The 10,706-nt window shown below is 49.8% G+C and overlaps 1 protein-coding gene across 1 annotated transcript; it reads left to right on the top strand.

Annotated features, from left to right (window-relative positions):
• Positions 1–1,587: 1,587 nt before the first annotated feature.
• On the top strand, positions 1,588–6,512 carry LOC127753151 (protein NRT1/ PTR FAMILY 6.3-like). Its single transcript, XM_052278619.1, has 2 exons — positions 1,588–2,586; positions 5,295–6,512. Exons 1-2 carry the CDS (start codon positions 1,661–1,663, stop codon positions 6,157–6,159), a joined length of 1,791 nt encoding a protein of 596 aa, XP_052134579.1. The 5' UTR covers positions 1,588–1,660; the 3' UTR covers positions 6,160–6,512.
• The last annotated feature ends 4,194 nt before the right edge of the window (positions 6,513–10,706 follow it).

Genomic DNA, 10,706 nt, shown 5'->3' with positions numbered 1-10,706 from the left:
TTTCCTCGTTAATTAGCTATATATTTACATGGAGCCAAAACTTACCTCTTAATCAATTGCTTAAATTTAATCATGCCCCCTTAACTCTATATTAGTAAGACAATTAAAGGAGAGAGCTGTAAAACAGCTCAAGAGCTAGTACTAGCTAGGTCGGCACATCACAGGCAGGGAGCAGGAAAGAGATAAGGAGAGGCAGGTTCAGAGTCATCCACGGTGGAGTCGATTGAGCTGATCATACACAGCTTCACAACAAAGCTGCTAACGTCAACGCATGTCGCTGTATGAGAGAGCTATAGCTTGCTGCATGCCTAGCTGATGCTGTCCTTCAGAGAAATCGACATTGATGGGTGTGTATAATTCGCGCTAAAATTAGAATTTTAGTTGAAATTGGAATGATACGATGGAAAAATTAGAAGTTTGTGTGCATAGGAAAGTTTTGATGTGATGAAAAACTGTAAGTTTAAAGAAAAAGTTTAGAACTAAACAAGGGCATCGTCTGAGTCTGAATTTCTGTTCGTGTCTTCATCTCAAGAAAATACTTCTCAATATACGCCGGCCGTACACTCGTCGTAGTACCACTATACGTTCAATGCGAGGTAGAAAGATGCAGGTTCAAATTGTTGTTGCTACCGACTAATTAATCTGTTCATCAGAATCTGAATTTTTGTCATATTTTGGGCCCTTCCAGTTTCAAATATATATCGATCGGGCAGTGGTTTTAACTGAACTAATGTACTTACGAGGATGATCAAAACAAAATTAATGATCTAAAAGCTGAAATGCATGAGAACCTAATTGTGAGGCTCCTAGTTACACGACAAATCAGAATCTGATGTAGTGAATATTTTTCTCCAAGCGGGTTAGTAGTATCTTTCAGATTCACACGCATCTCTTTTCCCTACAAACACTTCACCTTTTTTGCAAGATGCTACTACTAATTACTAAACATCACAGCCTCAGAGAATGGGCAGCACACATTGATCATACCACACACTGTTCCCTGCACATAAAAAGTTTCAGTCAAAAAATTATATATCTTGATACACAGTAGTCAAGATCACTTGTGTTCCATCAAAATTGTATCTGCTCCTAGTTTCAGAACGTCTCTTGACTGCAAAATCCAGTTTGTCCACAAGTATTCTCCAAATTTTCCAAGTGTGTAAACTGTGGTAGTTGAGATTAACGTTGTAACCGTCCATTGTGGGAAACTGCCATCATCTCAACTTTCTGACCAAACACACACATGTGTTGTAATTAGTCAAGAAAATCCTGGAGAAGTAGTAAATCCTAATCCAGCATTTGATCCTCCACTAACCCTACCAATTAACGAGTCGTACTCAATAATTGCTCGAGAGCGATTAAATTAACGAGTGCCAGAGTCATGGGAGAAAGAATTAGAAAATTGGAGGAGATACTGATTCCCCCACATAACACCACTTGATACTATTTCTCTTAATTAATTACTCCCTTAATTAATCAATCACACCTATAATTACCACCCGGTGCACGAATCCCGATGCACCACCCCGCTCTCCGCCTATATAAGGCCACCACTCGGACACGGTGGCTTCATCACAGCATCCATCGCCGCCGGCCACCACCACCACCGCCGCCGCCGTCTTACTCTCTCTGTCTCGAGCTCGAGCTTGTTGTTGTTGATATGGCGATGGTGTTGCCGGAGACGGCGGCGGAGGGGAAGGCGCTGACGGACGCGTGGGACTACAAGGGGAGGCCGGCGGGGAGGGCGGCCACCGGCGGGTGGGGCTGCGCGGCGATGATCCTCGGGGCGGAGCTGTTCGAGCGGATGACGACGCTGGGCATCGCCGTCAACCTGGTGCCGTACATGACCGGGACGATGCACCTCGGCAATGCCGCCGCCGCCAACACGGTCACCAACTTCATCGGCACCTCCTTCATGCTCTGCCTCCTCGGCGGCTTCGTCGCCGACACCTACCTCGGCCGCTACCTCACCATCGCCATCTTCGAGGCCGTCCAGGCCACCGGCGTGATGATACTCACGATCTCCACGGCGGCGCCGGGGCTGCGGCCGCCGGCGTGCGGCGACCCGAAGGGGGCGAGCGCGGAGTGCGTGGCGGCGGACGGGACGCAGCTCGGGGTGCTCTACCTGGGGCTCTACCTGACGGCGCTGGGCACGGGGGGGCTCAAGTCCAGCGTCTCCGGCTTCGGCTCCGACCAGTTCGACGAGTCCGACGTCGACGGCGAGAGGAAGAAGATGATGCGCTTCTTCAACTGGTTCTACTTCTTCGTCAGCCTCGGCGCGCTGCTCGCCGTCACCGTACTGGTGTACGTGCAGGACAACGTCGGACGCCGGTGGGGGTACGGCATCTGCGCCGCCGGCATCCTCGCCGGCCTCGCCGTGTTCCTCTCCGGGACCAGGAGGTACAGGTTCAAGAAGCTGGTGGGGAGCCCCCTCACCCAGGTCGCCGCCGTCACCGCCGCCGCCTGGAGCAAGAGGTCGCTGCCGCTGCCGTCCGACCCAGACATGCTCTACGACGTCGACGACGCCGCCGCCGCCGGCCATGACGTCAAGGGCAAGCAGAGGCTGCCACACAGCAAGGAGTGCCGGTAAGTTCACCACCCACTCTGCATCTTTAGTATTCAGATAAAGTTTTTTTACATTATTACCCCAACACAAAACTAGCCGGTAAGTTCAGATGAATTTTGATGAAATTAATTTGAACGAGTTATATATAGGATCAAGATGCATATGCATCATTCATGTGGGCCACGCATTGACACAAATCTAGTAATAGTGCTACTAGTAGTCAGTTTTAATTTAGCATATATAGCATACCAGGTTGTAGGAAAATGAATGAAATTAAATTATATTCATAATATATATTCTACCTCCATCCCATAACAACTTAGTAGTAGCTAGTAGTAGAGAACAAGACATATACTATTACTACGAATGTGTTCAGATTTATAGTATTAGAATATGTTTCATTATGTATTAGATTGCTATGTTATAAGACGGAGCGAGTATATTCAGGGAGTTCATGATTGGTGGCACGCACTGTTTGGCCCGTTGCTGTGACATTTGCAACCACACCCCTCTTAAGAAAATCATCTTCATTTTGACAGCTGAAACCACTCCAGCCACTCACTGTCATATATAGACAGATAGATATACGGTCTCGCAAGCCTGTAGGTGTGTATATACTTGGACCAGCACTACTAGATATCTAAACCATTAAGGTAGATCAAATCAAGTTATTTTTAGGACATTTCCAACAGTAGTTCTTACTCCGGAATGGAAGTACATACTTAGTATTATATACCGCATACACATACATACATGCGTAGATGGGAAAGCCTACCTCCCTAGTTTTTGTATGTCATCTAAAAACCATAAAAATTTTGAAAGAAATTGGTAAGGTAGATCAATACTAATCAAGTCGAGTGTGCCGACTTCTATATTAAACGGTTTTTGGGTTTTTTTTAGAACGGAGGAATTTTGTGGAAATTGAACTAGGCTACAGTGACACCAGACATGTACACAGCCCATCGCCACTTGTTCGTGCAGTACCATTATTACTGCTTGATCATTGCTTGCTTATATATCTCTGACATCGATCGGTCGATCAAACCATTGGCAATCAGAAAGTCCGGGAGAGGAGAACGTACATGTATACGTACATGGATAAACAGAGACTATGAACTTTATTTACGGAAGAAATTAAAAGACTTGTAATGTACTAGTAGTACAGTACCGTTCTGTTTACAAGTCAAAATGAACTTTTTCAAGCCCCTAGTTCAACAAAAAAAAAAGTCAAAATGAGCTTTTTATATGGAGTTTTTTTCTCCCAGAAAATCCTGCAATGATCTACACACATAGGAGATCATAACCCAGAGTTAGGTAGCTAATGGAAGCCTAATAAGTAGCCCAGTCCCAACGACGTATGGTCGCAGCCATCTGCCAGGTATATAGCTAGAGTCGACATACACATGCCCATAAGTAAATTAAAGTGGAGTACGTGCAGAAAGCAAAGGCCCTTTGACCCTGAACATTAACAAAGTCGGCAGAGGCAAGATTGATTCTAGCATGATACGATGGACGAGTCACACAGAATCAAAACCAAAGCAGAGTAGGAGTTGCTAAGTGAAGATGAGCACTGGGCGAGGTAGCACCTCCTCCTCCACATAGTGACATAACACAGTGGCTTATTAGCCAGTACATGTACAAACACGAAGATGCATTTGCATGTGCCGCGACCCAGTGACCGATAGCTTCAGCTATTCTCCCAACAAATTCCTCCTTTCTGCAGTGGAAACTAGCAAGCCCTGAACCTGAACCTGCCTTGGTCACGGGTCGCGGCAGCATCTCGCGTGACAAATATCACATGCGACGCGGCGCTGCATACGCACGCACGCCCGTGTGCGTGTGATTGATCAGCTGCTTGGAACTTCTCCCTCTTGCCTATCTCAACTCATCTAGCTCTCCCCGCAAAAAAAAAAGAAAAAAAAAAAAACCCTCATCTAGCTCTTTGCGTCTGCGTGATGCAACGTACGTACGACACACCGGCCGCTACTAAGACTTGGATCTTGCGGTGGCGGTAGCTACCGCGCTGCTACGTGCGCATGGCTGCTCCCTTGTTTGCACGCGCCTACTATACCTTCCTCTTACTTAAGTCCAGTGACTATTAGATCTTCCCGCAAAAGAAAAAAAAACTGTTAGATCACTAATGTATGAGACTGTAGCAAAGTAAATTTATATGTCAGCGACTCAACATTAAGTAACTTAAGTCGAAGAATCCGCATCCATGAATAAACATTGTGTGGTTTATCTTAGCTAACACAATTCTAACTCATCTCAAAATTTAAATGCATTTTTTAGGTTTTTAATATTTGATTATCCATTTCTGCCTTTGGAAAAATAACATGACAAGATGAGAATAATCTATAATCTAGTTGATGTCACCTGATGATCTGAAGTAGCACTACAAGAATCCGTAATTTTTTTAGTGGTCAAAAACCATCAAGTATAGCATGAAAACCGCCAAAATTCATTATTCCATCGGCCGTCTAGGGATATTCATATTTGTTGGCTGCTAACCATAAGAGAATATCTTTTTGTTAGTCGGACCGCTAAGCAAATTAAAAATATTACGAACTTTCGACACGCCAAGAAATATAACTTTGTCGGTTTGGACCGATAAGAATATATCTTACTTTGGCTGCCAAGAAACACCACAAGAAAATTACTTATTTTTGACCGTTAGAACCACCAAGGTAATAATCATTGACGTGTTTGGTTTGTAATATGGGTGCAGGTTCCTGGACCATGCGGCGATCATCGACAGGTCGGCGGCGGAGTCGCCGGCGACGGCGAGCAAGTGGAGGCTGTGCACGAGGACGGACGTGGAGGAGGTGAAGCAGGTGGTGCGGATGCTCCCCATCTGGGCGACCACCATCATGTTCTGGACCATCCACGCCCAGATGACCACCTTCGCCGTCGCGCAGGCCGAGCTCATGGACCGCCGCCTCGCCGGCGGCTTCCTCATCCCGGCGGGCTCCCTCACCGTCTTCCTCATCGCCTCCATCCTCCTCACCGTCCCCTTCTACGACCGCCTCGTCGTCCCCGTCGCGCGCCGCGCCACGGCCAACCCGCACGGCCTCACCCCGCTCCAGCGCGTCTTCGTGGGCCTCTCCCTCTCCATCGCCGGCATGGCCGTCGCCGCCGCCGTCGAGCGCCACCGCGCCACCGCCTCCGCCTCCGCCGCCGCCGCCGCGCCCACGGTGTTCCTCCTCATGCCGCAGTTCCTCCTCGTCGGCGCCGGCGAGGCGTTCACCTACATGGGCCAGCTCGACTTCTTCCTCCGCGAGTGCCCCAAGGGGATGAAGACCATGAGCACGGGCCTCTTCCTCAGCACCTGCGCCATCGGCTTCTTCTTCAGCACGCTGCTCGTCACCATCGTCCACAAGGTCACCGGCCATGGCGCCCGCGGCGGCGGCTGGCTCGCCGACAACCTCGACGACGGCAGGCTCGACTACTTCTACTGGCTGCTCGCCGTCATCAGCGCCATCAACCTCGTCCTCTTCACCGTCGCCGCCAGGGGGTACGTCTACAAGGAGAAGCGCCTCGCCGACGCCGGCATCGAGCTCGCCGACGAGGAGACCATCGCCGTCGGCCACTAATAGTGACCGATCGATGCGTCAGCATGACATACGCAAGCTAGCTACCAGTTAGCTGCACGCGTCGTGTATGTACGTCGTCCTTGTAATAACTTTGGTTTTTTCTTTTCTTGTATTTTGAATTTTTCTTCTTCTTCTTCTTCTTCTTCTTCTTCTTCGTGTATTGTATTCGACGTATTTCGCCGGGTATAATTTGGGTGTATTCTCATCGCACGTATAATTAATTAATTAACCAACTACGTAATAACTACGTGGAGTTAATTAATGTGTACGTACGTGGGGTGTATGTAGAAGGAAGATATATACGTACGTAGGGAAGGGGGAGATTTATACGGCAATGTATAATTTGCCACAAAGTGTATTACTGCTGTATATGTTTATACGTCTTTTATACTGATAGTGTGCAGGGCAGGAGGAAATTCCTGCATATGCGAGGTGCGGGCGCACCTCTCAATCTGATCAATAAATTAAACACAAAAAAGTTTTTGTTCATATGAGAAATGTGTGTGTACTGTATACTCCACATAAATTGATTGAATCAGTGGGTCATGATTTCCTTTGATATGGAACAGTGTTAGCTGCTGCTCTTTATGTTTGATTGGTCCATTTGTTCGATCGACCGGCGACGACGCCATGCAATGGCAAGCAAGCGATCTCGATCGATGGACGTAGTGCTCTCTCCAGGACTCATCATCATCCTCTCGATCCTCCTGCCTCGTCTTTCCGTTTATACTTATATTTATCAGCTAAAATTTAAATTTTTAACATTAAATTTAAAGTTGATTTTAGGTTTTTTTTTTCAACGAAGTTTATTTTTCATCCTGTGTTTTTAGGTCGCTAGAACACGTATATAAAAATTTTATTTATAAATTATTTTTTATTTACAAATATATCACGCCTCATATCATGTATCACGAGGAACACGGGAAGCGAAGTGAAAGATCACACCTCATCGATCTTCTTGTAAGTATCACGAAGATCACGAGGCACTTGGAATTAAAGCAAGCAAAAGGCAAAGAGATCATATATCGATCAGTTTTAGTGGCATTAATAAATATTGTTACGAGAGGTTCATGAGCTAAGGGCGGCTCGATCGAACTGTCTGGAAGCCTCCAAGGTGGCTCGATCGGCAGCTCATCTGCATGCTGCCAACGAAAGAAGAGAAAAATTTAGGGAAAATTTGAACCATGCCACACAAATTTTATAAAATTTGTGATATGCCACCCTGACCCACATGTCATTGACTCATGTGGGTTCTATATATCATTGAGATACGGGTGGCATATCTCAAATTTTACAAAATTAGGGTGGCATGGTTCCAACAAACCCAAAAATTTAAGGGTTCGGAGAAGAAAACCCCGAACCCACTTGACCGGCTCAGCTAAACCAAAGTAGCCGATCGAGGCGGCCCAAATGAAAGCTGAGCACGGCCCACTCTATCATAGGTGAGGCCCAACACGTACGCAAAGGTCGACGTGTGATTTGGCCTAACCTGACTCGACTACATGATAACCGCTACTCAACCACTATCCCAAAGGAAGATGATTAGAGACCCCACGAGAAAGGAAAATATGATTGATTAGGGCTGATTCCGTTTCTTAGGGCTTGTTTGGTTCTCTACCCTACCAATTTATTGGTAGTGCCAAAGTCTAAGCAAAATTTGGCACTACTAAAATATTGGTAGGGTAAAATTATTTGGTTACCATTTGGATTGCTACCAATATAAAGTCAAATTCTCATAGTATAGTGAAGAAACTTCTAGAAAATGACCAAATAGTATAAGAGCACTACCAAATATTTGGCTTCAATCCAAAATAACACACATACTATTCAATTTGCCAATAAATTGGTAGGGTGTGTTTTTGGTATCAAACCAAAACGGCCCTTAGAGTTCCTGCTCCCCTCTTTCGTTTTCTGCGTACATATTTTTTAAACTAATAAACAATCTGTCTATTTTTTAAAAAAAATTATAGAAAAGATGATTTAAAAATCAAATTAATCCATTTTCAAGTTTTTTAACTAATACTTAATTAATCACGCGCTAATGAACTGCTTCGTTTTCCGTGCCGGAGGGGAATGTTCCCAACCGTCACAAACGAAAGCAGCCTAGATGAACTAGCTAGGCAACGGTAGCAGCGAGGGCACATTAGATAATGATGAAAATGGAGAGGATGAGGACGAATAATACGTATATCTCATATTTGTTTTCGTATTTTTATCGGATATAAAAAACAAATACGAATAGCTCAGATACGAAAACAAATAAAAGTTATCTCGAATACAAATAAAGATAGAATACGACCGGACACCAATATAGAAACAAATATTCCTCGGAACATGAAAACCACCTAAATTTCTAATACAAACAAATAAATAAATGTCTAATTAATATTATAATTGTTGTAGCGGGGGTGAACACCATCCCCATGCTCGGCCGAAAACATGGGTAGCGAGGAAATTGGATTCGAGCGACTATTTGCTCGAATAAAATTCCCATTTGCATCAGCTTCTGACCAGGAATTTGCATTTGCCTAAGAGCGCTTGTTCCAAGGAAAATGTGTTCGAGTAAGTTTGCTTGTGTAGCGCCCGTTCCGTCTTGGCGCCTAGCGGGAAAACTAGCTCTTAAAAATCCTATTTGCGAAATCCGTTTCTTTGCTTGTTGTCTAGTGCCCGTGCCATCTCAGGTCTCAAGTCCCCGATCCATCGTCGAGTTCAATCCCGAATCCAAATCCTTCCCAAATCAAATCCCTCCGCAAAAGTCTATTTTGCCTCCCTAGGGTTCGATGGGCCGAATCCCTCTCGGCCCATCTCCCCCTCCCTCCCCGGCTCGCTCTCTCTCTCTCTCTCTCTCTCTCTCTCTCCCTCTCCCCCGCTCTGCCCGAGCGCTGCTCGCGCGAGCGCGCGAGCCGCGCCGAGCCCTCCCTCCTGCTCCCGCTGCCGTTCCCGCCGACGCCGCCCAAATAGCCGCGGCTCCCCGCGCGCGCGCGCCGTGGTGGCCGACCGCCTGGTCGCCGCCGCCGTCAGGCTCTGCCCGCGCCTGCCCGCGCCTGCCGCCCGTGTCGCCGCTCCGCTCCAAGCCGGTCCGCCGTCATCGCCGTCGTCACAACCCGGCCCCGCCACTCCGCGAGCTAGCCTCCAAGGGCCGGAGGCAGAGCCCTCCGCCCTCTCTGCCGCGTCGCCCTCTCTCCCTCCTCCTTTTCCCGAAATGGAAAGGAGGCAAGCCTCCTTTCCCTCTCCCTTTCTCCCTTTTCCTCCCATCGCCGGCGTCATTCTCCCCCCCCCCCTCTGTCGCCGTTTTGGCTGCGAGCGCCGAGCGCCAGCTCGCGCCTTGACCGCCCAAGGTCGGTTTCCAAACCGTCATTGCCGCCCTTTAAAGCCCAGGTGCCCTCCCTCCCTTTCTCTTCTCGTTTTGTCCCAACGTCTCCACTCCATTGTCGCCGCCTCCCGTGCTCCGTTCGCCGTCGCGCGTGTCGGAGGAGCCGGCACGAGCGAGGACACGGAAGGGAACTCCGGGCGCACCCTCTCCTTCCTCTTCCCCGGCCCGAGGCCGGAGAGATCGCTCCCGTGCCGTCGGCCTCTCGTCACTGCGCCCCTTCACCCCGCACGGTAGTGTCGCCCTCCGTTCTCCCTCCTCGTTCCATCTCCTCCCCTTAGACTCGGGTAGTAGCACGAGTAGCCTCCCCGTAGCTAGCTGGCGCCGCCCCGACCGTTGCCGCCGCCCGCCGTGTGCTCGCCGCCGTCGCCGCCCGAGCTCGGAAGCGCCGCTCGTCGCCGGCCTCGCTCGGCGTAGCTCCGCCCAATCCGTCGCTAGCAACGGATTCCCGTAGCCGCGTAGATGCTCTCACCGCCGGGAATCGACCCCTCGTGACCTCATCGCCGTTTCCCCCTTCTCCTGCCGCCGGTTGCCGCCGCCGCAATCCGCCGCCGTCGAGCATCCCCCGGCGAATCCGAGCCGTTGGCTCGTCTCCTCTCGTCCCGTGCAACCTCCCGGTGTGCTCGCTTTCGCCTGTATCGCCGTGGTTCGCTCCGCCGCTCGCCGCCGCCGCCCGCCGTCCGTTTCGGCCGACGTCGTCGTCTACCTCCCGCCGGCCCGCGTGGCAGCCACGTAGGCGCCACGTCGGCGCCACCTCGGCCGCGACCGGGTCAAGCAGACCCCGGTCCGCCGCTTCCCTCCGCCCCCCCCTCGCGCGCGCGGTCCACCGCGAGCCGTGAGGCTGCGCGTGGGCCCGCCGCACCGCGTCCTCCGCGAACCGCGCGCATGCGCCGCGCCCCCCTCCCCAAACCCTAGCACGCCCGCGTGCACCTCGCTCACGGTGGGCCGAGCCGCCGACAAGCGGGTCCCACTCGGGACCACGCGGAATGGACCCGGCCCACCGGCTCTTTCTCTCCCCTCCCCGCTCGCGCGCGCCATGGGCCGCCTTCTTGGGCCGGCCGGCCCATTAAGCTCGGCCGAGCCGCCCCTTTCTCTCGGGCCGCGCCCTAGCCGCCCGAGGGAAGTCTAATTTCCCTCCCTCTTTCTTTTTCTTTTCTTTTCTTTTTCAAAAGGGTTT

The sequence above is a fragment of the Oryza glaberrima genome, chromosome 10 (assembly GCF_000147395.1).
Source record: "Oryza glaberrima chromosome 10, OglaRS2, whole genome shotgun sequence".
NCBI lineage: Eukaryota > Viridiplantae > Streptophyta > Magnoliopsida > Poales > Poaceae > Oryza > Oryza glaberrima.
Note: the sequence above shows the minus strand (reverse complement) of the source record. Positions and strands in the feature narration are given on the sequence as shown.